The following is a 26,095-nucleotide window of genomic DNA, read 5'->3' as shown; positions in this document are numbered from 1 at the left end:
CTCGTGTTAACAAAGATGATCAATTCTGAAAGTTTGATGCTATCAACAAATTTTCAATAAGTTATGTTCGTAGACAAGCAAACGAAGCTCTATATGTTAGTCTTCAAGCTTTTTATTTCCTTCCAACTTGTATTTACTTTTATCTTTTTAACGAAATGACATGAGTCTTTTGCAGTTAAAATAAAAAAAAAAAACTGATCACATACTTAGAACGTACGAGGTAGACACACCCCAAACAAAAATAAAGAAAATGTACTACAATAAAAATTTCTCAAAATCCTTAACAATAAAACGGTTTGGTCTACAGCCGATGATCAATCAATAAATCCCAAGTTTGAAATAAATAACAAACCCATGAAAGAGTCAGCAAAATGAAAACCCTAAAAAAGAAAAGTGAAACTAATGCGATGTTGTTGGAAACTCATCAACAACTCGTTGATGTTAAAAAATACGGAGAATATTGGTGCATGAGAAAACCTCAATACTTCATTCCAATCTTAGAATTAATACATAGAATTAGCCCATATATTAGAAAAGTAAACCTAAATAAGAAAACAAATATGAATCATATCTTCCTAATTTTCCAAAATTAAAAACAATAAAATATAGAAAGTTCTTAAAATAAAACAATAAATATTTTTAGAATTACGATAAAAGATAAAATTATCGTTTTGGTTAGATCCCTTAATGGATAGAATTTGGCCAAAATTTCATGACATGCTTTGCATCAGAAACCCTAACAACTTACCATGTTTGGCCAGGAGGAACACAAAGATATATGGGTTGGATCCATACCCCTTTAAGATGACGGCTTTCAGGTTGCTTTGCTGCCTCAATGCTTTCACTCTTAATTACGATCTGATCAAATTCAACACTAGCATGTGGAATTGCAGTCCCGCATGTAGAAATCGAAACATTTTCGTCGTCTAATAATAATCCCACTGTTCTTATACTCTTATCCTGAAAAACGTTTTTACGTACCACATAGCGCAATGCTCGGAGCGATGATGCAGATATATCCCTTGATGATCTTTGACAACGTATACGATAGTTGTTCTTGTTCCATTCTTTGGTTTCAGAATCAAAGATAGCCAAGCCATTCTTCAGGTCCAGAAAGTGAAACTCCTTCCCTTCACAAAACAAACCTGTTATCATTGTTTTAAACTTATAGCCATGACAGCAGCGCGTAGCCCACACACTCTCCCCTCTGCGAAGCATGAAAAGTTCTAATTCAGAATCACTGATGCGGTTAACCACAGCAACAATGCAATTTTGAGAAGTTGGGGGAGATGAAAATGCTGCAACATGCTCATCAGTTGCTTCAGCGAAAGGACAATTTGGAAGCTCTATTGTTGCCCTAGAAAAGGGACTAAAGAAGAACAATGAACCGTGGCGAAAGAGAAGTAACCATCCTTCGTACGATGCAAGGCACGTTGCTCCATCAAGTTCTGGGATGTTGATGGTGTAGAGTTGATCCTGGTGGCTTAGAAGGGAACACTGAGAGTGAGAATCTTCCCCTTCTTCATACACGAGAAACCAAGGATCACACCCAAGAGATTGTTTAACTTCAGAGGAAACTTTTGAAGAAACAACTCGCCAATCTTTGCAAACACCACGGAAACTGAGAAAGTCAATAAGCCCTAGACCACTCGAAATTCGTGAAAGAAGGTCATGAGGCAGATTTGACCACTCCCCTGTCATCTTGTTGTATGTGGCTGAATCAACCTTTGAGGTCACCCTGCATGCAGCTACACAAATACGAAGCTGCGGCTTTGGTTACTGATTCTATCATCCTCGGATTTGGCTTTTGGTTCTTCACTTCTTTTATATAGAGAGAGTTACTGATTTTATCTTCACGGGACATTGTATTATTGTTCAGAGGTTTTTTTTTTTCAAGGGAATATTGTATTATTGTTTAGATTTTTTTGCTGAAAAATCTAATCAATATCCTAAAAAATTGAAACATAACAATTTTTTTTAAAACAACTAAATAGTTTACTTTCAATTTTAAAATATTTAGATATATTAACATTTTAATGGTACAATTGATCCCTTAAAAAAATAACGGCCGGTTAAGAATTATAATAAAATTATAATATACATCAGCAAATTTTAAAATTAATTATAATTTTTAATCTTTATTTTTTTTAATTAATAGTTGTTATTAGGGGCGTTTGTTTTACAAAATGATCTTGTATTCTCGAGAATCGCATTCCTCGAATTTTATAAGTAGAAATGTTATTCTTGAGTATATTTAAAAACATGTTTAATTAAATTTTGGCATTCCTAAAAACAATTTTTTTGAACGGTTACTGAGAATAGTTTTTAAAATTTAAAATAGAGTTATTTATATAAAAATTAAATACAAATGGAAGTTAGACAATAACCTCCTATATTTTCATTGAAATAACACACACAACTAGAAAAATTAAATTTAGCGACCAACTTTAGTAACAACAGATTCCCTCACTAAATTGATGACCTCTGTGACTGATAGAGTCTATGATGAACCGAAATTTGTTAATTTGTGACGGAATTTGTTACAAAAATATTATTTGTCCAGATTATCCGCCGCAAATCAATAAATGAAAAAGTATATCTATGTGAGGGATTATGTAACGGTTTATGTCCTTCTCAAAAAGTGTCTTTCTCAAATTCATCACAACAAGAATATGAAAGCTGTAGAGAAGGATGAATTTTGTTCCCTCGCAAACTTATTCGTTAAAAAATATGTTGGAAAATCATATGAAAGACTAGTAATCACACAATCCGTCACAAAAAATTGATTAACAAGTGGTAATTTCATTACAAATAATTACTTTGAAAACTATTGTATTTAAATTTATAGTTATCTATATATTTATATCTCAAAAGAACATAGGAGTTTTTTTTTTTTTTACTGAATATATGAATTATGATAAACATATATATATATATATATATATATATATATATATATATATATATATATAATCATATAATAGTTATTCGTAATTCCTATATACTTTTAAGATATAAATACATATGTTTATATCTTAAAAGTAATTTAATTAAATATTTAAAATATAATAGACACATAATTATATAACATTAAAAATTAAATTGAACAATAATATATATAATCATATATCTGTTTTGTGATGGGATCGATATACTAGGAACTTTTTGGGTGGATACGGGTTCCTTTTTTGTACTTGTACAGACTTTGTTGCCTTTTTTACTAATATATATGCATCTTTTTATTTGAAAAAAAAATCTTAGCAAATTGAAACATATTATCAAAAAATCCTATGGAACTTTATTTTATTTTTACAATGATAAATGTATAAATAACTCACAATGTCTTTTTGCTATAACTTTATCTTTTTAAAATTATTTTCAAAAATCATATTATCAAATACTTCCTAGCTATTTGTTTCTTATAAAAAAAATACTAAAGATAGTTATCTTTTATGCTTTTAAAAACGATTTATAGTATAATTTGAAATAAATAAAAAAAGATAAAACACATCATATAATATAGGCAGGGACCCATAAATAAAATATAATATAGGCATGACAATATAGGCACGGCGACAAGATAGAACAATTTTATCTCTTCCTTCCCCCACAAAAAGCAACAAAATTTCGATGTTCGATTTAAAAAGGGAGTGATAAAAAAGTTAAACTCAATCTCATTTTCGTCAAATTTTATCAAGTTTGAAAAAACATGCTTGCTTCACATTTTTTTAAATATTTTCTTATGCTATTTAAAATAAATTATATATTAACTTATTAATCAATTATCAATTATCAATTATTATTATAAAAGAAAGTTTTGCCATACAAATAGCTAGTAATTTAGCTTGCACATTACATAGAATAAATATTTATTTAGATAAAATTTCTAATAAATAAATAATTCTAAATTTATAAATTATATTATAATTTAAATTTATGATAAATAAATAACTTCCGTTCAAGAAAAAGTCTTAAAAAATATGATTGTCGAAGAATGACAGACTTTATAATGACTCGTTTATCTTTATTTTTAAATTGAATTTTAATATTTTTTTAACATAAAAAAATAATATTTTAGTTTGTAGAAGGGACATGATAAATATTTATTTTATGTAATTAAAATTTATAATAAATACATATTTCGAATATATAAATTATATTATAATAAAAATTCATAATAAATATTTTTTAGTAATATAAATTATATTTTGGATTTATAATAAATACTTTATATTGTAATCTAAAGTTATTTTTCACTGTTGATAATTTAAAAAATATATTAAAATTTAATTTAAAAATAAAGATGAAAGATAAATTGAAAGACACAAGAGGTTAAAATAAATTGAAACATATATAAAATCAAACACAAACATTTTCTCAAAATCCATTTTGAATCTCGAATCCAAGTATGCACTCTCACCTTAATTATTAACTAATGATCGTGTGAAGTCTTCAGCGAATGTGTTAGCAATATATTTTCATCCATATAAATGGAACTCAACCGAATAAGCTACACCATTTGATAAATGTCTTAGGGTTATAAAAACAGAACTGATCATAGATAATACGACGTAGACTCAACCCAAAACAAAGAAAGCGTAAAAATAATAAAAAATTATTCAAATCCTTAACAATAATTAAAGTGGTTTCGATCGACAGCCGATCAACCAATAATATCTCAAGTTTGAAATGAATAACAAACCCATGAAAGAGTCAGCAAAATGAGAACCAGAAAAAAAAACGTGAAACCCTAACAAGCAATAACAATATTTTACCATTTTTGACCCGGAGGAACATAAAAATATCTTGGTTGGATCCATACCCCTTTACGATGATGACGGCTTTCAGATTGATGAGTTGCTGGCTCAATGCTTTCACTCTGAATTAGCATGTCAAGTTCACCACCAGCGTGTGGAATTACAGTCCCGCATGTAGAAATTGAAACATTTGCCTCTAATAATCCCACTTTTAATTTCTTCTTAATTATCCTCCAATTGAAAATGGTTTTTGCGTATGATAAACGAAATTCTTCCCATTGCTTGGTTTTAGAAGCATTAAAGGTAACCAAGTTATCATCCCCGTCCAAAAAGTGAAGTTCCTCCCCTTCATGGAACAAAGCTGCTCTTACTGTATTAAACCTAATGCGCAAAAGGGAGTGCTTAGCCTGCACCCATTGGTTCTCCCCACGACGAAGCATGAAGAGTTCTAATTCAGAATCACTGATGCGGTTAAGCACAGCAACAATGCAATCTTGAGAAGTGGGGGGAGATGAAAGTGCTGCAACATGCTCAGTAGTTACTTCAGCGAAAGGACAATTTGGAAGCTCTATTGTTGCCCTAGAAAAGGGACTAAAGAAGAACAATGAACCGTGGCGAAAGAGAAGTAACATCCTTTATATGATGCAAGGCATGTTGCTCCATCTAGTTCTGGCCTCTGGGATGTTGATGGTGTAGCGTTTATCCTTGGGGCTTAGAAGGGAACACTGAGAGTGAGAACCCTCCCCTTCTTCGAAACCAAGAATCACCACACCCAAGAGAGTTACCTTGAGGAGAAGATTTTGAAGAAGCAACGCGCCAATCTTTGCAAACACCACAGAAGCTGAGAAAGTCAATAGGCCCTAGACCATTAGTAATTCTTGAAAGCAGGTCATGAGGTAGATCTGACCACTGTACTACTACTCCTTCCACTCTCATTTTGCGTCTGAGTGAATCAACCTTTGAGATCATCATCCACACTAAATCAATTAACGAACACACCAAATATCTAACTGCGATTGTGGTATGAACTGATTTTAGCATCGTCGGTATTTCTAAACCTAGAAGAAATAAAATTAAAACAAGAGTTATGTATTAGTACTCGTCTCACTTTAGAGGATTTTGCTTTCTGTTTATAAAATTTGTTTTCATTTTCGGTTTTACAAAACAAAAAATCGTAACAACTTAAAACATACTTATAAATCTATTTTTTCCTCCTATTTATCCTTTTAAAATTATATCAAAATCATATTTTTTTATTATTTTAAATAACAGCTTTTAAAAATTATTTTATAAAATGATTTTATAAATAAAATAAAACAAAAATACATATTATATATAGACATGATAATAGGGACAGGTTGAGCTTGGGTCTGTCCAACCCGCAAAAAAAAAAGGCGTGATAAAAAATTTAAAAAATGCTGTGCAGTACAAATTTATATGTTACAAACTCTGTATATAGTCCACCCCAAGAATTTCATCAAATATCTTATCTTTTATGTTTTAAAATTTAACCTATGTATTTAAGGTGTAAGTATAATTTAGCTGATAAAATAAATTTAAAATAGAAATTTTAATATAACAAAAATATAATACAATAAAAAAAATATTAGAAACTCAAAATAAAAATTAATCATTTATTAGAAACTTAAAATATATTTAAATCATAAATAAATATATATACATTACTTCAGAAAAAAATATGATGTAACTTTTATAACTAGTGAAAGCACCTTGGTATTTTGAAAGAATCATGCAATACAAAAAAAGAATAATTTTAATTTCTCAAGTATTTTAATTACACTCACATCAATGTCAGCATGACAGGATTGAGGGGATTACTCTCAGCTACGTTATTTTCTAGTCAAATCTTGGGGTATTATTTTAATTTTTTAGGTTAACAATATGGAAAATAGTTACACTGGGTGACAAAATTTGTTATTGTTGTCTTGCGAGTGTGCAAGACTATCAGGTAATTGAAGTTATGAGCATAAGATGTGCTTAGTTTACCTGCCAGAAATGGACGATAACCAAACTAGATGAGGTTGAAGCAGAAAAAGGTATATGGGTCCCGGAGGGTCCAACCCAATTGTGGCCGACATGGGTTGCGTAGTGTAGTGGGTTTGTTGAGACCACTAAACCAGAAAAAGAATCTCTAAGTTGGCTTTAGGGCTTTGGTGGCTTGCAAGATCTGTTGGGATGGAGGGTGGCTAGTCAGAGTGAGTTGGTGGAATTGTAGGCACGTCACAATGTGGAACCCAAACTTTGGACGCCTTCTAGCATGAGAGAGTCGTGTACGTCTTGCACCGTGCCTAATTTTCATGAACCGTTGGATATAGGAGTCTTGAATCGGAAGGTGTAGATTCTTTTGGAGTAACGGCAGCGGATTACACTTTACCTTTTTTCCTTTTCTTCGTCTTTACCCCCTTTGTTCCAGACCCCGTCTCTTGCTTCTTCTACTTCACTATTTATGGCGGCAGCCCTTCACGTTGCCATACAACACCAGCAACCCACCGTCCGTATGACACCGCAAACCACCTCGATTCCGTTGGCTACGTTAGAAAACAACCTAGAATAACTATGATTTAACAATCAAAGTTTAACAATTAGATCCAAGAACGAGATGATTTTTTCAATTGAAAAAATATTAAAAATCAGATCAAAAGGTAGGAGCCATGGAAATCAGATTTGAGCCAAATATCTGTCATCAAATAGGGAATGAAACCCGGACGACTAAAGCTACTGCGAAGACTTGCAGTTTGCTGAGGTCAGAGGTTGCGTTGGTTGGCCATGGTGGCGAGGAGGAAGAATTAGGGTTCGAGAAGGAGAAGGGGAAATTGAAAGTGGAAAGCAGTCGTGGGAAAGGTGGGGCCAAAGGGGCAAATTTGGACCTCTACTGTGCCTGTAGTCCAATTTTCAAAATGATTATTTTAAGAAGATTAATGGCGATATGGTGCACTCCCTTCCACTGAATCTCCAATATACCTTACAGACTACTTCGTCCAATGGTCCAGGAAAGTTTCACACTGTGAAGGGCAATTCACGTGCTAGAAGGCGTCTTACTTTCGTGTTGTTATTATGCATAACTCTTATTTATTATACTCCCTCCATCTCAAAATAAAAATGGTTCAGAGTTTTTTTACATAGATAAAAAAAATTAATAATTAAATAAAAGATAATAATTTTATAAAATCAAATTTTTTAAAGATTGATGGATTGATTCAATCCAACTTATCAACTCATATCATACTCATTAGATTTTGGGATGACAAAATGAGATGGACTTGCTCATTAGCTTGTTATCAATTTGACACAGTAAAATGAAAATCTCAACTCATCATGGCATGTTTCATCTAATTTGCCCGCCTGTTATATTAATTTAAAAAAAAATGATAGTTATATGTTATAATATACAAGTAATAAAAAAAGGTAGGTCTTTAGGGTTTTTGTGGTGTCTCTCTCTATAACCCTATATCTCGTCTCTCCATTATCGACAACTCCTTCATGTTATTCTCTCTCTCAAAGTCTCACCATCCTCTCCGATGATTGACAATCTCAAGACCTCATGCACTTAGTGACCTTACAGCATCACCACATTCTCTCTCTCTCAAAATTGTTTTCTCGATCCTCCTATGTAACTCTATTCTCACGCACTTCATCTCACCACTACGCTAGTGCCATTAGTCCGTCTCCATCAACTCTAGTGGGACTACTAGACTCCTTTCTTTGAATTCTCTTTTCTACAGCAGTTTGGCTTTTTTTTTTTGTCAAAATATGACGGGTCAGCCCATCAACCCACCTTTTCACAAGGCGGACCAGGATGTTCAACCTACCAAATTTCAATGGCCCAACCTGTCCTATCCCGTTTTTGACAAACTCGAGGTGGGACAAGCCTAAATGGGTTGAGCCAACCCATTTTGTCATCTCTAATTGAGTTGAGATTTTCAACTCAATCTAATCTAATCCATTTTTTCATAGCCTGGCCAGTTAAAAAAATCATGCTTTAAATTTTCTATAAAATAGTTTTTATAATTATATATTTCAAAATTTTAATCACTGTAATATATCGTAACATCTCTTTATGAGTTACGAAAATAATATATAATTAAATCTACACCAATCTTTGCAACAATTTACTTTCCAAAAATAAATATTTTTTAAACAAAAATCACACTAACAAACATCTTTTCAACATATTAAAAATAATTTTAACTAAATAATAATAAGCAAATTCTGCATGTCATTTTTTTAATATTGAAGTTAAACATTTTTTCAATGGGCATCAATGTAATATAAGGACATATCCATGGCCAACAGAAAAAAGAATATATACATGAGACAAATTAAATAATATGTTTTAAAGGGTAAATAACTATTTTCGTCTCTAAATGTGTAAAGCACTAACAAATTAATAACGGCTATTTATAGGCATATTTTGGGATTAAATTATATAGTAATTGGTAATTTTTCTCTCCTATCTATTCCTTTTTGTGTAAATAATTGTTATTTTAAAATCATTTAAATTTTTGAGCAAAAAATATTAAAAGTTGATGATTTTATGATGCTTAGTGAATAAAGTAAAGTCCAAAAGAGCAAATTGAAAATCTCAAGAGGCGCGCTTAGCGCGTCCAAAGCACTTAGCGCGAAGCATAAATTCAACGGGCACAACACGCTTAGTGCTAAGAAGATAATTCATGAAAGTGAAGGCTAAGTGCGAGGATTACCACCATACTCGCAAAGCGTGGTAGGCGTACTTAGTGCGAAGGTTGCATGAAAATTAAATTGATATGCACCTATAAAAGAAAGAGAGAGAAGGAAAAAAACACACAGAAAATTCAAGGGAATATAATTCTTTATAGAAGACAAAGACTAGAAGAATGTGAAGCAAACATTAGTAGTCATTTCTTCCCTCCATTTCCTTTTTCAACCCCTCATTTACTAAATATTCCTCTCTTGCAATTGTAAAGCCTCTTATAACAATGAGAGGCTAAACCCCCCCCCCCTTTGTTGAAAACTTGGTAGCCAACTAATTTTGATGTAATTTCTCTTCCTATCTATTTAATAATATTACTTTTGCATTATTCTTTCTTGTGCTTAATATTATTATTTGTGGCTTGATCACCCATTTGCATGATAAGTTTTAGGGGTAACGTTAGGAAACGTTATTTTCTAATAGGACTAAAAAATAGTATCTAAATAAAGTCATCACTAGGGTTATGTTGATTTTTTTAGCCTGTTATACATGTTATATATCTCTACTCTTAATGCAATTTAACTATTTGTTCTCTGCAAAGAGATTTAGGAGAAAAGATAGATAAATTAGGTTTTTTCACTTGAGTGATCTTGGTTAGAGTATATTAGTAGATGCATGTGTAAATTAGAATAATTATAAATAGAGAAAAATAATAAATATTATATCAAAAGTAGCTCTAGTAGGTTAAATTCTCAACATTATCATATTCTGAATTTAATTTTTATAATATTTGTTTTTCTTATTTTTTTGTTCTTAATTAATTAATTTAAATTCATGTTTAATTTCTTTACTTGTTTGTTTTAATTTAATTTTCTGCCAATTTAATTCATTGTTTTTCTACAATCTTTTTCAAATTTTTTTCTTAATTAAATATTCACCTACCTAAGTAAAAATAAAGTCTTTGTGGATTCGACACTCGGACTTCCATTTTAACTTTACTACTTGGGACAAATTGGTGCACTTGTTAATCGATCAACACAAGTTCGTCCCCGAAAGATAAAAATTTAATTTTGTTTCCGAAAGTGAAAAAGTGCGACAAATCCATCAATCTATTAGCTTCCTTTTATTACCATTAATGAAAAAGTCTATGTGTTACATAAGGACAAAAATGATTGCCAACATGACTATTGAATAGATTGGACCAAGATGTCAATAAGTTTCTATTGGACCAAAAAGTAGTTCTGTTAGACTAATTTGTTAGATCCTAAATTTTGTTTCACTTAAGGGTAAAATATAATTTAATCTTCATCTTTCTCCTTTTATTTATCATTGCAATAATACTATTATAATAAACACTTAAAAAATAGGGAAAAAACACAATAATAAGCATAATATTGATTAATAAGTATAATTTGTTTATTACTCTGAAATTTCTAATGTGATAGTATCTTACCCAAAATATGAGATTCAAACAAAAATATACAATCATTAAGTTAATCCTTACAAACAAAAAAATGAGACTCAACTTTATTTTGTGATTACCTAATATTGTCACAATAGAAATTTCAGAACCACAAATAAATTATTCTTATTCATCAATATTATATTTATTATTATATTTGTTTTAACTTATGTTTGTTTTCTATTTTTTTAAGTATTTATTGTAATATCATGTTTGCAACGATAAAAAAGAAAAAAATGAAGATTAAATTATATTTTATGTTTAAATGAAACAAAATTTGGGGTTTGATGAATTAGTTAAATGAAAACTTATTGACATTTTGGTCAAATGAAAACTTATTGACATTTTAGTTCAATCTATTCAGCAGTCATGTTGACAATCATTTTTGTGATATTTTGATCTTTTTATGCCACGTAGATTCTTTAATTAACGACAATAGATAAAAGTTACTAGATGATAAGTTTGATTTTAGACTTTTTTAAAAAAATTGTTTATTTTTTCCCTCTAATTTTGAAATATACCACTATTTTATTCTCAAGCAACTACTTTTCCTCCACAGCCAAGTACATGCATAAACAAATGTTTGGGTTGTTTGAACTTAACTAAAGATTTTAGTTTCAGTTTTTTAGTATGTAACTGGATTAAATATTTAAAAAGAGATTTTTTTTTTCTCCAATGATCCTACAATATCTAAATATTTTTTAGGACTTCATGCCCACGCATAAAAAAAAAATCTCTTTGAGCACCAAAAGTAATACATTTCAAAATTAGAAGATAAAAAATAAACAACAAATTTTAGTGGAAATAAAATCCAACTTTGAAAATTTTATTGAGAAAAAAACATGTTATACCAAAAATAAAAAATAGGTTTAACTATGTATTAAGTACCTTGATTTTTTAAGATTTCTTTTTTTGTCCTAAATGTTTTTCTTGTCTGATTAACATTTGTTAACATAGGAGAAAACAAAGTAAAAATGAGCAAAATCCGCGTGTATAAGAACACCACAAATGTTGTATTATATAAATGTCATTACAATTGACAAAAAAAAATATAGATATCATTACAATAAATACTAATAATAAAAGAATATTTTATTTCCTCAAAAATCATAATTTTCTTTCCAAATTATACTTTCCTAATAATATATATATATATATATATATATATATTATTTTAACCTTATTTTTCACAACGTTCTCCATTTTCTTTCTTTCTTTATTTTTAGTTCTTTAATTTTTTTTTCATCCTTGTTTTTAGTTTCTTAAAAGAACTCGTAAAAAAAAGTTAAGAGACGCTCACCTATCAAAAAAGTTAAAAACTAAAAACAAAAATAAAAAAAAATAAACTCTAAAAAGTTAGTAAATCTTAAAAATAATATTTACATTAAATATACATAGAGAGAGGTTGAATATAAATATCCCTTGAGTTGCATAGGTCAAATGCAGTAGTTTATTGAAACAGATTCCCTTTGACCCGTGACATTTTAAGTGGTGACTACTAGACCAATGGAATGGAGTGCAAAGAACATTTCAGTTACCTCTGCTAAATGGTAAGTAACATTTAATTTTCCCATAAAAACAAACCTTTTCATTTTCAAATCCCATAACCACACACACAAATCCATCCAAGATTTCCCCCTTGTAAGAGAGAGAGATAAAAGAAAATCAGCGTCCTACAGCACCCCACCATGGGAACCCACCAAGCACTTGTTTTTATCATGTTTTTCCATCCTATATATGACCCATAAGCACACACAAGTGTCATTCACAGCCATTCTTTATCTCTCATTTTTTTAGGCTCATAAATCTTTTTTATGGGTTTCAGGGTCACTACTACTCTGTCTCTGCTCTCCCTGTTTTGGCTCTTGTCCCTGCACCAAGCAAGAGCTGCAAAGTTCCACAATGTGAGTGGCTTGAGAGGGAAAAAGCCAGTTGTAGCAAATGGGTGCAATTTGTTCCTGGGAAGTTGGGTGGTTGACACGTCTTATCCTCTCTATGACTCTTCAACATGCCCCTTCATTGATCCCGAGTTTGATTGCCAAAAGTATGGAAGACCTGACAAACAGTACCTCAAATACGCTTGGAAACCTGATTCATGTGCCATACCCAGGTATTACCAACTTTCTGAATTCATATATTAACTTTGTTTCCAGATTCAATATTTATGGGGAAAAAACGAAACTTTGATGTCATTTCTTGATCATTTTTTTGAACTATTTTTCAGTTAGTATTAGATTTATTAAAGGTCAGCATAAGTTGGCGTAAAATTGTAGTTTTGATCGAAGTACAACATTGAAACAATTACATTTATGTTTCGTCCAATATGGAAACATATTTGAGCAGTGGTTTATATAGGTAACATTGATACAGCTTTCATATCTTATGCCTCCATTTTTCTACAAAAATAATGTTAAATAGATTAACAGTCTGTTTGGATTCGCGGTAGAAATAAAATCTCAGGGATGTCACCGCGAAAGTAATTATTTGTTGCTTCAGAAAATCACATAAGTTCAACTCACCGTGTTAACAAACATTCACTAACCAAGTGAATTTTGAAGTGTTTGATGAATGGGATCTGGCAATAATTCTTCAATTTGATTCTGTGGAAGAGACCAACCACTTTTGTTTCCAGATTTCACGTTGAATAGCACAATTAAGAAACATGTTTTAGCTTTTACTCCCTTGTATATCAGACTACTCAATTTGTTTTTTTTTTACCCCTCTATTATTCTCTGCCAAACTGTAAGGGGAGATGACCAATAAAATTCTTCTAGAAAGTGTTTGATAAATGACTTTCTTGTAAATATCACTGCGGTTTTTCTGGTGTAGGTTCGATGGTGCGGCTTTCCTGAACAGTTGGAGGGGTAAGAAGATAATGTTTGTGGGTGACTCACTGAGTCTCAACATGTGGGAATCACTGTCCTGTATGATTCACGCGTCGGTGCCAAATGCCAAGACCGGCTTTTTGAGAAAAGAATCACTGTCCACTGTGACCTTCCAGGTTTGGTTTTGTTTTACTTTTCTTTTTATATCTTTGTCTCATTTCTGGTTTGGTGTATAATTCACCAGGGTTCAGTGAATACAACCCTCCCACGTTTTTTCTTCATTTTTCATCTCCTTGTTTGTTTCTCAATTATGCTCCATGTTGGTTCTTCCTTTGTTAATTTCCCTATTTTTCTCCAGCCCCATGTTTTACAAAATTCAAGCTAGATTTTGGTACAACAAGTGATGATAAAGTCTAAACTTAAAACTTAAGCTAATTTAGCTGACCCTAATGGCCAATGGGTTTGAAAAAATATTAACCATACATCACACTTGTCATTTTTAATATTAAAATGTAGAGAAGAGGTTGGAAGGGAAGCTGGATTGAATTTTCCATTTTTGTATTTTTTCCAAAAGTTGATAGGTGGAAGGCCGAACTACATGGATTTAAGTATACGAAAAACATTGCCCACAAAGTTAAGGGCGGATATGATGAACTAACGCTTTAATAATATACCTTTGAATAGTTCCTGGGGCAGGAGAAGATTCCTTTTGCTGGGCCACAAGCAATCAAATATTCAAAATAAAGAATAGAAATAAAAGCACTAGTACCCCCCAAAAGAAAAAGATAAGAAACCACATCATATTTTCTTTTTATCACTCTTGTTGTTAATCTAGTGAGAAATTCAAATTTTTTCCTTCTCCCTTCGATCCTTAATATCATCAAATTAATCTTATAACTTCAAAAACAATCGCACATAGTAATTTTCATTGTAAGGAACCCAAAAGTCTACTTATTATTAGGAGAAGGACCTGATTTTGGCAAAAAGTTTTAGAATTTATCTACGGTAGATGACAGGCTGTGCATGCCAACCTGTGATTACAACTTGGAGACTCCCGCAATTATTTGGTTCATTATACTAGTTTGCTTGATATATATCAATCACTGAGCATGACTCTGTATAGTTGGCATGGCTTGCTATTTGAAAACGATTTATATAATTATATGGCAATTTAATATTGTTAAGCTACAAAATACATAATATTTCAAAGCTCTAAATTTCAGATCTCAATCACTTGGTAGAAATTCCCAAGTTTATTGACATTAGGTGGAAACCAAGATGAATTCAGCTAATGCTCTGATCAGAGTGATCTAGAGTCTTGCCGCCTGTAAATTCTATTCTAACAATTATTCACGTGAAGAAGTCGACAAATCTTGCAGTTTGAATAATCACCGTTTTCCAGTGTTTTATATTAGTTAACTGTTCCAATATGTATATAGTATATCCCCCTGATTTTAACTTTTTTATTCATAATAATATTCTCATTTTTTTGTTATTATATCTCTTCCATATTTTCTTAACCGATATATTAATTTTATTTTGTTGATAGTTTATTATTTTTTATTCTATACTAATCAATTTCAAAATGATAATGAAAATTATTAACGTATAATAGTTAATAATTAATTATTAATAATTATAAAAGTGTGCAGCATAAAGTGAAAGGATAGCATTATTATATTAAAAAAGTGACATTGACAGAACAGAAGAGAACATGGTTGTAGTCTTGTAGATTGTTATTATTTTTCACGTGAATATTTTATGCATACCAATACATGCTTCCCCTTTCGAAAATGATGTTATGTCAAAGTACTTTAAATCACTTTTATACTGTGCTAATTATTGAGAATAAAATTAGAGATGATGTATGCTAGATCTGTATCGTTTCTTGTTATTATTATAATGGGTTGAGGTTATGTTGAAGATTGAAAAATGCAATTTTCTTTATCACCATCATATATTGATACTTTTTCCTAGAATAAGAGATCATGGAAAATCCATGTATGTAAAAATGTGTTTTTATTTTATTATTAAAAAGTGATATAAAAATAATAAATGAATATCAGTTGACTTTTATTATAAGAATTGGATTCGGATGAATGCTTCTTGGAGTCCTAGTAATGCACTTTATTTGTTGTTTGGTTTGTCAAATAGTGTCTCATATGTGGGTATGATGTAAATGTAAATTGACACTGAGCCATACAAAGTGGATTGATAATGATTAGCCGTTTGGTGAGTTTGTGCAGGACTATGGAGTAACTATACAGCTATACCGCACACCGTATTTGGTAGACATAATTCGTGAAAATGTGGGGCGAGTGCTTACATTGGACTCCATTGTTGCTGGAAATGCGTGGAAAGGCATGGACATGCTGATTTTCAACTCGTGGCATTGGTGGACCCACACTGGAAAATCTCAGGGGTATGCTTGCTTGGTTTATTTAGAATCAATCATCAATAATAGTTACTGCAAAAAATTTAATGTCTATTAGGATAAAGATAAATACAAAATTTCAACATAATCTTATTACATTAAAATTTAACATGGGAGGGTCCATTTTAATGTAGAATTGCAAGTTCAAAGTTTTTACAGTTAGCATTTGATAGTTGATACTGCTCTGAATATTACCTCATTCATTCACTGTCCCTTTTGTTTTCCGCTCTGACCAAACGGCTTTTGATGATGTTCATATTTTCAGGTGGGATTATATTAGAGATGGACCCAATCTTGTGAAGAACATGGACCGTTTGGAGGCCTACAATAAAGGATTAACCACTTGGGCTAATTGGGTTGATCAGAATGTTGATCCCTCCAAAACTAAAGTCTTCTTTCAAGGCATTTCTCCTACACACTATCAGTAAGTAACCACTTCTCTCTTCTTTCTCTAAAAAGTTGATTGGAGCAAAGGCCCAATTTTGCTTTGTAGTTTGTTAGATACGTATGATTGAGATTAGAACATTAGCTAATTTTCCATAATTATCAATAGCTAAAATTCGTATTCAAAATTATCTTGTTTACAAGATTGATTTAATTGAAAATCAAGCAAATATCAATGACAGGTTAGACAAAATCACAAGATGTTAAATATTGAAGATCATAAATATAAACCGTTTGTAATGAATATTCTAGAAAACTATAAAGAAATTAGAAAAAAATGGGTGACAAGTTAGAACATTAGAAGCATTTGATATATATGCAATATTGAAGAACTGAAACGTATTTATACGATATCTTTGTAACTCAAACAGGGGCAAGGATTGGAATCAACCAAAAAGAAGCTGTAGTGGAGAGCTTCAACCATTGTCTGGATCAACATATCCAGCAGGTCTACCTCCAGCAACTACCATATTGAACAATGTGTTAAGGAAGATGAGTACTCCAGTTTATCTACTTGATATAACACTCCTCTCACAATTAAGGAAGGATGCTCACCCTTCTGCTTATAGTGGGGACCATGCAGGCAATGACTGCAGCCACTGGTGCCTACCAGGATTACCGGACACTTGGAACCAGCTCCTATATGCAGCTCTCACCAAATGAAGGTGAAGGCCCCATACAAATTGATCCTTTTCTTCATCCCTTGGTTATATATTCAGCTAGTGTTTTTAGAATTTCTTTATTATTTGGGGGATATATAGATACTACAGAGGGGTGAAACTCAATTGTAAAATTATATATAGGATTCTTGGAAGAATAATTTACAAAACAAAATAAGTTCCTTAGAGATCAAAATTGTTGCATACTAAGATGAGTACTTTGTTTACAAGGGTTCGTAAACTAATTTTATTGAATCACAGAATGATGTTGAATTCTATCATTGGTTGATGCACGGATCATGTATAACATCCCATACTTGTGACAGCTACAGGGTTAATCGTAACTATGAAACTGTTTCCTTCCTTCTGAGAAAGAAAGGGTCTTATTGCATATTACTACTACTTTCACTGGCCACTTTCTTTACAGAAACAATCTAGCGACATTTTTGCATGTCTTTTCATATAACCAATAACCTAGCAAATAGATGGAACACAGTGACTAGACATTTTAACAACCAATTATCTCAGCGGTTATGAGAAAAGTTCTCGTAATCAGCATGTAAAATAATTTTTGATAGCATTATTATTTGCTATTTCTATTTCAACAAAAAAGTGAGTTTAACTACAATTGAAATCAGTAGCAAGTCATATCTGCGATAGAAACAGCGCAAGGGCAGGAAATCCTGATAACAATAGATTGTCGCATTACCATAGTAGCTTTACTCAAAGACTAACAAAAAAGTGCTTAGTTACTCGACTTTTTTTAAAAAACAAGTAATAAAAAAAAAACTATGTACCAAAGTAAACTGATTTTGAAGTTACTTATATGTCATGAGTTGTTTTTGTTACATAAGATAACAGAAATCGCCTTAAATGAAACTTTGTGCTCACTTGAATTGGTTTTTCCTTTTTACATTGGTTATTTTTAACACTAATGTAAAAGAATACTTTTCTAATTTGTAGAAACAACTGATGGAGAAAGTAAAACTTCCATTCAAGGTGGCGTTTCTTCCTGTTATGTTATCCAGGTTAAAAAAAAACCCCGTAACGTATAAATAGTTTTAAAACTAAACAACTTTGATACACAATTTTTTTTATTACTTGTTTAGTAAAATAGTGCAGTTACTCTCTAGTAGTGTAAGAGAATACGAGTGCACGAATGCTAAAAAGAATAAAGCGGGTTCATCTTTAATCTAATAGAAAAACTGTATAAATGTTAAATGTAATGTGGCGTGAAAATGTGGGATATTTGAACCCATTTGCAGATAGGTGTCTTTACATTTTGCTTACAAGTGGAAAATTAAGAGTCCAAGCCAGGACAAGCCTTAGGACGTTGCATGCTCATGGATTTTAAAGCATGACAATCACAAACCTTGCTATTTGTATAAATTTGGTTACACCAAGAGCAAGCATGTCGACAGTGAAACGTAAGTATTCTATTTACGTAAACTATATACAATTAATTCATTTTTCATAGTTAATCATTATTAGGTTAATGAGCAAAGGGACAAGAAAGTATAACAACTAGATTAGATCTAACTAAACACAAAAAAGGAACTTTGAGAAGTGACACCTAGGCTAACCTACTAACCTAGTATATAATATCACGTGTAAAGTTCACTATTGCACTGTACCATGCGCTACAAGACAAAAATTTAAAACCCAATTACTAGTACAGTCGAGAAAGTTGTATAGGACCTATTGGTGGTCTTGACTTGTCAATAAGTTAAAGCTGATTTGCCTTGATAAACTATCGGACTTGTTAGATCAAACAACCTTCTCCTCTTTGGTTCCAATTTCTTCATCAATCAACACACATCCATCCTAATCATCTAAACCTGTGTTTGGTTGAGCTTCCAAAACGAAGGCTAACGGACGCCAATCCAAAAATGCATGCATTAAATTGCATTGCATCGGTTAGAGGATGAAACCTAGCAAAATGAGCCATTATCGATCCTACTTCCTCTTAGTCTACGTTCACTGACCAGATATCCTCACGCAACAAATACATTGACACCACAAAGTTACATGTTGTCTATTTTGCATTAATATATCACCACACAATTTAAAACAAGCGAAAGATATTTTTTTAGTCACTCATACTTATACTTACAATCAAATTTGATTTTAATCCTTATACTCTCAAATTTAATGAATTTAGTTCTTCTACTTTTAAAAATGTGACTTTAATTTATTTTTTTTATGTTTAAACTCAACATTTAGCTGTGGTTTTTTTACCTCTACAAAGTTGTTATTTTAGTCTAACTTTTAAAATAAATCACACAAGTATCTATTATGTATAGATCAATCATGAAATACACCAGTCAATTAAATTTGATTTTTTTTTGTAATTCAAACCTAAAGACTTTATAACAAATTTTATATTTTTATTTTGGTTTTTAATTTAATATTTTATTAAAAGATTACTTTATTCCTAATCTTCCTAATTTAGTATCTAATTTCCTGATTTTAATTTAAATGTTAGCCTTTGTGAGTTTGTGCCGCTTCTGCACCGTGGTTCTTACAATTATAGTTCATCACGGTGACTAAGTTTCATCAAAATACATTTTAATATTACAACCGTGAATTTAATATGGATCAAATCTCACATTATTCCCGCAGAAAGATCACCGAGAAGAGAACTCCAACTCCAAGGATCGTGTCCTACACCTGTCAGAATAAACAAAAACTCTCATAAAATCAAAGAAACCATCGTTGGTACCACAACCCTCTCATAATCTATAGTCTAATTAGTATTTCAGAACATTTCCTCTTAAGCATGATTTCCTCTTAAGAATGAGAATGCTTGAACTAAGTTGAACTGTAAGAGTGAATTGGATTTGAAATTGAAATCAGAGTCCAGCCATTTAATTAGTAAATGTCGCCTATTTTAGTTGCACTGGTGCTCACTTACGATAAGAAAGTTATGAACTTTAGTGGTTTCTAGATTCTAGACAGGCTTCTGTTTCTCCGATTCAAGTGCTTCAGCATCAACCAAATCTATCCGTCGGACTTATGCCTGAGCTCTCATATGTTGAAAGATATAAGATATTCGCAGTGCAGGTCAACGACATTCGGATTCGCCGTTCATGGGTGGAAAAGTAACACATGGAAATGTGCATCACTAATGTTAAATTGTTAATAGGTTTTATACTAGATTCGGAATAATGTACAAAAAAAATTTACCTAAAAAATAGTCGTGCATGTTAGCATCATCTCCTTGCCCCCCTAGAAAGAATAATAGTATTATGTAACTCCTTTTTAAGTTTCATTTTATTTTAAAAGAATAAATTATCCTGAAAGAAACAGCATAAACTATATTCATTCTTAAATGAATAAAAATATTGTTAAAATTCTTCAATTTGCATTTCTTTGATCAAACTGATGTTCATATCTTGAGTTTTGAGAATTAATTTGACTGATGGAATATACATTTTTAAGGACTAATATCTACATACTTAGGACCACAAATATAATTCTTAGCATTCAAGGGATTAACATGACCAGTGTTTTATCTTTTATGTACTAATTTGACTTTTTTAATCAATAAAATCATATCAGTCTTATGAAAAGTGTATAACAGCTGGTGCTGATTAATAGACAATATGCAACTCCGCCTTTTTATTTATCTTTCTTTGATAAATGACTCCACCATTTTATTGAATCTTTGTTGTACTATTTTTTTTTCTAATTTATTTCCTAGGTTCAGTTTCATAATTACGTTGAATTAATGGGAAAGGTTATATAGAAGTTTCCATTCGCCGTAAAAGAACAACCGTCTCAATTAATTTAGTCAATGGATATGAATGAATCATGTAAACAAAATACTAGTATTGGGATTCACCAAAAATAAAAAGACACTAGTATTAAGGAAGTGGTTTTGGTGGAATAGCAACACCAACGTGAACGAGAGGAAACAATTGGTGTTTCTGGTTGAGTGCATGTCTCGTTTCCCTTTCCCAGTCGTTCATTAATAATTTAATGAATGGATGAATTATGATTGCACCCGGTAAGATGAGGGTCATTCGAGTGCATGTTTGAATTTTAGTTTGTAAACTTAAGTTTGGATCAAACTTAAATTTGTAAACTGAGTTTGAAAAAGTATTCCAATATACTTTTGGGAAAAAATCAAACATGTCAAACTCATTTTTCTTTCCAAACTGAGTTTGGAGTTCCCCACTAGCAAACCAGACATAGCCCTATTGTTATTCACAAGCAAAATGTCACTATCTATACAGCAAAATTGGTGCTACTATTTTTTCTGAAGCTGAGTTTGCTCCATCATGACTAGCAGGTTGCAGACCTGCAAAAGAATTTCTGTTGCTGGCTATGACATTGAAGATTGCATGACATCGCTTTACCTCTCAATTCTTGGAATGCTCTCATTGTCTCCACATCAAACCCCCCAGCAAACTGCCAAACACATCAACAAACAACTCATTATCAAAAAATGGCCCCTATATGCTCTCTCTGCATTACAACAGGCATCTGTTTTGTATTATTGTTCGAACATATATGTAGGATTTACCTGATGTGCTCGAAATGCAAATCTAACTCCTTGGACAACGATCTCCTCTTCTTCAGGACCACCACCACCACCTGTCTCAAGCTCAGCAGAGACTCTCCGCATGTACTTCATGGCTAATTTCACAGATGCCAGCTTCATCTGTCACAACATAAAGTTGCAGGTACAAAAATAGAAATGAGCTAACCAACATTTGAGAATTTACCTTATGGTTATTCACTATGTAGCGCTAGAAATTGAAAATAGCAACCTACCATGCTATCCAAGCCTCATTATGTGTTTTTTATTTGCATGTAAGAAAGACATGGGCAGTTCAAAAAAAAAAAAAATGTAAGAAAGACATGGCCCTTTTGTTACTCTATTAATTATTTAAGGCATATTAATTGTACAATGTACTATCCATAACCCTTCCTAGTGGCCATTTGAGTGCGACAAAGATATTAACGGTCAAGAATAGAGAATCTCGTTCTCTTACTCAATTTTAAAACACTACGCAGACAAACAGATGGATTTTAGAGATCTGTGAGTTCACATGTTCGCAACTGCGCATGCAGAGATACGCACAGAGGAACAAGTTAAGAATCCAACCATTGCTTTGTCATTTTGCTACCAGCACTGCATCTTGTTGATTACACTAGACACGACATAGAGTAGTTAACTTTACCAACGCAGATGTTTTTTAGTATTTGGGTTGTATCATTCCGACATGATGAAATTTAAGGAAATGATATTTATAAATAAATAGGCTTATTTAAAACGAAATAACGAATGCTATTAAACAAATAAGACTGAGACTATTCTTTTAGAAACCCACAAAATAAATCATTTGGAATATAGTCTAATAGTGTGTCTGGAATAGATTCATAATGAGAAATAATCAATTATTTTTTACTTTTTCATGGTATCACTGTGATTTTGAGAAGTAGAATTGATTTTTGTTGTTATCCAAACACAATATAAATCAATTGAAACAACTTTTGGCCATCAGTCAGTGAGACATTGAAGACAATTGATTGTGCGCTAGCCTATCGCTGAGAGTATATAAACTGGATATAGGTAAAATTAAGCATATGTAACTTCCAAATTGATGCATGGAAATTACCTGGCTCACAAAACCATTATCAAGCATCCAATGGACAGGTATGTGGAAGACTTTGTATCTATTTGTTGCTGATTCTCTCATTCTAGAGATGTTGAAAACCCCATGCTCTAATCTGCCATAACCCATTTTAAAACACAACATTAGAGTGTTCTCTGAAGTTGTGTGGTGCAAATGAATGTTGAATTTAACATTTTACAAATCATGTTGTTATTATATTCGCATGTGGGTCAGGAATCCACATACTTTTCAAAGAGAACCTGCATCTTCTTAAGGGCTGGACCACATGGCTGCCGAGGATCATCACGAAACGAAGAAGCCTCAGATTCTAGCTTCTTCAGATCACAATACCCGAATGCAGCCTCACGCAGGGCATCGGCCTTCTGCTCTGGCCAATCGAAGTGTTTCAACACTGCTCGTTCATCCACCTAGAACAAAAACAAAAACCATCGCAAGCAAATCTTTTATATCTTAATCTAAATGCAAACATAGAATAAGTGACACTAATATAAATTTAAGGACTAATCTAATGCTATTTGCTCCTAACATTCTTATGCCAATTTTTATAAAGATGTAGATATAAAAAGTAAAAAAAAAAAAAATCATGAAAATTGTGCAGAAATATTATTATAAAAAATTAAGTACCAAATAAGAAAGCTCGTCATCAAGCCATTTAACAAAGAGAACAACGTCTTCAATGTCTGTAAATGCAGCACCCTCCACTTCTTTGATTAAGCATCGGATAAAGTCTCCTTGTGTTTCAACATCTGTTTTTATCTGAAAGCAATGAAAGATTATCTAGTTGTTAATGCAAGAAACTGGACAAACCATCTTTTTGCTTATGCTAAACTGAATGCAATTAGGCACCAATCACTTACCTAAAACTAATAACATTGTTCGACAGTAATTGATTTTCAGTTAATGGAATAAGTTGTTTACTTTTTCCTTTTCTAGTTCGATAATTAAAAAAGTGATTCCATAAAGTGACTATCTTCTTTGGTGCATTGTCAAAGTCTTGGGCATCAAAATTCGAATTTAACCACTGTCTTATGTGCAAAAAAAAAAAATCCATTTCAAATTAAAGCATGCTAGTAAGTACTTTGCATTTGGCACTGACACCAGTGGCAAAACCGCAAAATCAGCAAAATCAGGACACACACTTACTGCGAGCAGGTGAGATGAACGGTTCTCAATCTCGCCGATCATGTCACGTGGATTCGCCGTCGTAGGCGGCACTTCCACATCGCCGGAGACTGATTCCCGCCGGGACTGCGATTCCCTCCTCATTAACGAGTGGTAGAACTCCACCACTTCCGGTATCTTCCTCACCTTCGCCGTAACCTGCCTACTCCCCTTAAGCGGCGGTGGCGGAGGAGGCGGAGCAGACTTAGACGCAGCCCGGGGAGGAGGAGGAGGCGGGGGCGGCGCCACCCTCGGAGGTTGCGAAATCACTTGCTCCATTTTGAAATTGCCATTCTTAGAAGAAAGCAGAGTCGAAGAAGACAACGACCGTCTCGGCGGCGGTTTGGGAACACGAGGCGCACGTGACCTGGTTAAACTCGACTCGGCAGAATCAGCGAGTTCCTCCGAGTCACGACGCGGTCTTTCACTTTCCGCCACCTCTGGTTTAAAATCCGCAACAACAACAACAAGCTGCTTGTGGTTCACACTTGTATGATCCAACGCCGTTTTTTTCAAACTCTTGATAAAATTTGGCCTCGCTGGCACCTCCAAAGGCGTTTGCAAATGCTCGTCGTTTTCAAACGACTTGCATTCAAGCGAAGAATCCTCGTCGTTTACCAACGCCTTGCAAACGGGATCCGACGCCGTTTTATTGAGCTCCGCTATCTCATCCTCCAACGCCTTAGTTTTTCTCATGTTCTCTGTTTTCTCTTCTTCCATTCGGAGCTTTAGTTCTTCGAGCTCGTTCCTCAGTTTCTCATTCTCTGCCTCCACTTGTTCCATTTTCTTGGCATTGATTTCAAGCTGCGCGTCACTTGCGGAAATCTGGTTCTCGAGAAGGGGGACGATGGTCACGGTTTCCTTGAGGAGCTTGTGTTCAAGAAGCTCTGTTTTGAGGCGAGACTCTCTGTCGCGAAGGTCCTCCACGAGGCGGAGGAGGTCGAGGATGTCGGAGGGGCGGGGCTGAACCTGAGCGGAGGAGCGTGAGAAGTATGCGCCGAAAGAGCGCGTGAAGGAGGAGTTGCCGGGGGTGGAATGCGGAGGAGTAGGGGGCGCCAGGGACTTGGGGAAGCCCATTGAGAGCTTGACCTTGCCAGCTACCATTGCGGTCAAATGGGAATAGAGGATGGTGGGATTAGGATTAGGATCAGGGTTGTCTGGTTTGCAATGTCATAGGAAGTGAAACCTAACACTAACAAAAGATGTCGCTGTCTCAGTGTCTGTCTCGGAGTGTGAAGGTTGAGGGAGGGAGAGAAAGAAGAGATTCGTGCTATAGAGGGCACAAATTACGATGAACAGACTTCATTCTCTTCTCGGACCCATTTTCACTTCGGATAACTTTTTGGCTTAAAATAAATAAATAACTCTCTGTCTTTTTATTTGTTTATTACTATTGAGTTAATAAACGGTTTATTTTTTATCTAGAGTATAAAAGTACATAAAAGTAACATTTTAATTGCATGTTTATAATAATTTATTTTTTACACACAATTAAGATAATGTTAAGTTATGAGATGAATTAGAACTTTTCAATATTTTAATTTATACTAACAAATATTAAAATTTAAAGATTACGTCTTATCACTGTTCAGAGGAAAGGTTTGTTTTGTTTGTGTCTATCTTTCAAACAATAGCTTAACATATGTAAGTCTAAACATTTATACTTATGTTTAATGCTTTGATGTTTCTTATTCTTCCTATAATTTGTTGACGAATAAAGTAAAAGAGAAAAAGTTAACTAAAAAACTTCATATCTCATAAAAAGATGTTTTTTTTTTTAAATAACAAAGTATGTATATATCTAAAAAATTCAATGAAGTACAACGCGATTGCAAAACGATCCAGCTCACTAAATCGACAAAAAGACAAAATAAACTTATAATAACATTGTTGTTATATGAGCCCTATACTTGGAATAATGTCACCCTCTATGCACTATTGTATCAATGATACTTTGAGCTATACTCATGTTTACACTATCATTTTCAAAAACAACTTTATTTCTATAGATCCATATG

The 26,095-nt window shown here is 32.6% G+C and overlaps 4 protein-coding genes across 5 annotated transcripts; 1 reads left to right on the top strand and 3 right to left on the bottom strand.

The window, feature by feature from the left end:
- Window positions 1-744: 744 nt before the first annotated feature.
- Window positions 745-1,701, bottom strand: LOC114388098 (F-box protein At3g56470-like). The gene has a single exon (XM_028348430.1). It carries the CDS (start codon window positions 1,699-1,701, stop codon window positions 745-747), a length of 957 nt encoding a protein of 318 aa, XP_028204231.1.
- Window positions 1,702-4,771: 3,070 nt separating this feature from the next.
- Window positions 4,772-5,389, bottom strand: LOC114388097. The gene has a single exon (XM_028348429.1). The coding sequence runs from the start codon at window positions 5,387-5,389 to the stop codon at window positions 4,772-4,774; it is 618 nt and encodes a 205-aa protein (XP_028204230.1).
- A 6,944-nt stretch (window positions 5,390-12,333) lies between these two features.
- Window positions 12,334-17,662, top strand: LOC114388163 (protein trichome birefringence-like 38). The gene is made up of 6 exons (XM_028348496.1): window positions 12,334-12,459; window positions 12,735-13,019; window positions 13,739-13,910; window positions 15,981-16,156; window positions 16,434-16,592; window positions 16,984-17,662. Exons 1-6 carry the CDS (start codon window positions 12,416-12,418, stop codon window positions 17,273-17,275), a joined length of 1,128 nt encoding a protein of 375 aa, XP_028204297.1. The 5' UTR covers window positions 12,334-12,415; the 3' UTR covers window positions 17,276-17,662.
- A 3,457-nt stretch (window positions 17,663-21,119) lies between these two features.
- LOC114386827 (protein CHUP1, chloroplastic-like) lies at window positions 21,120-25,390 on the bottom strand. 2 transcript variants are annotated; one of them, XM_028346882.1, is made up of 7 exons: window positions 24,588-25,390; window positions 24,060-24,557; window positions 23,541-23,672; window positions 23,142-23,323; window positions 22,899-23,010; window positions 21,800-21,937; window positions 21,120-21,684 (listed from the first exon to the last, which is right to left on the bottom strand). In XM_028346882.1, the coding sequence occupies exons 1-7, from the start codon at window positions 25,179-25,181 to the stop codon at window positions 21,559-21,561; spliced, it is 1,782 nt and encodes a 593-aa protein (XP_028202683.1). In that variant the 5' UTR covers window positions 25,182-25,390; the 3' UTR covers window positions 21,120-21,558. The 2 variants fall into 2 exon arrangements, with proteins under 2 accessions (XP_028202683.1, XP_028202682.1); XM_028346881.1 differs by having other exon boundaries at window positions 24,060-25,390.
- Between the last annotated feature and the right edge of the window lie 705 nt (window positions 25,391-26,095).

This window comes from Glycine soja, chromosome 15 (assembly GCF_004193775.1).
Source record: "Glycine soja cultivar W05 chromosome 15, ASM419377v2, whole genome shotgun sequence".
Lineage (NCBI taxonomy): Eukaryota > Viridiplantae > Streptophyta > Magnoliopsida > Fabales > Fabaceae > Glycine > Glycine soja.
This window is presented reverse-complemented; position numbering and strand designations above follow the sequence as displayed.

Coding starts and splice junctions, on each gene's coding strand:
- LOC114388163 (XM_028348496.1), top strand. CDS start 12,416: ATGGAATGGAGTGCAAAGAACATTTCAGTTACCTCTGCTAAATG. Junction 13,911..15,980: donor TGTCCACTGTGACCTTCCAG/GTTTGGTTTTGT, acceptor GAGTTTGTGCAG/GACTATGGAGTAACTATACA. Junction 16,157..16,433: donor CACACTGGAAAATCTCAGGG/GTATGCTTGCTT, acceptor TCATATTTTCAG/GTGGGATTATATTAGAGATG.
- LOC114388098 (XM_028348430.1), bottom strand. CDS start 1,701: ATGACAGGGGAGTGGTCAAATCTGCCTCATGACCTTCTTTCACGAATT.
- LOC114386827 (XM_028346881.1), bottom strand. CDS start 25,181: ATGGTAGCTGGCAAGGTCAAGCTCTCAATGGGCTTCCCCAAGTCCCTG. Junction 23,673..24,059: donor GTTCATCTCACCTGCTCGCA/GTAAGTGTGTGT, acceptor CATTGCTTTCAG/ATAAAAACAGATGTTGAAAC. Junction 21,938..22,898: donor ATAATGGTTTTGTGAGCCAG/GTAATTTCCATG, acceptor ATGTTGTGACAG/ATGAAGCTGGCATCTGTGAA.
- LOC114388097 (XM_028348429.1), bottom strand. CDS start 5,389: ATGTTACTTCTCTTTCGCCACGGTTCATTGTTCTTCTTTAGTCCCTTT.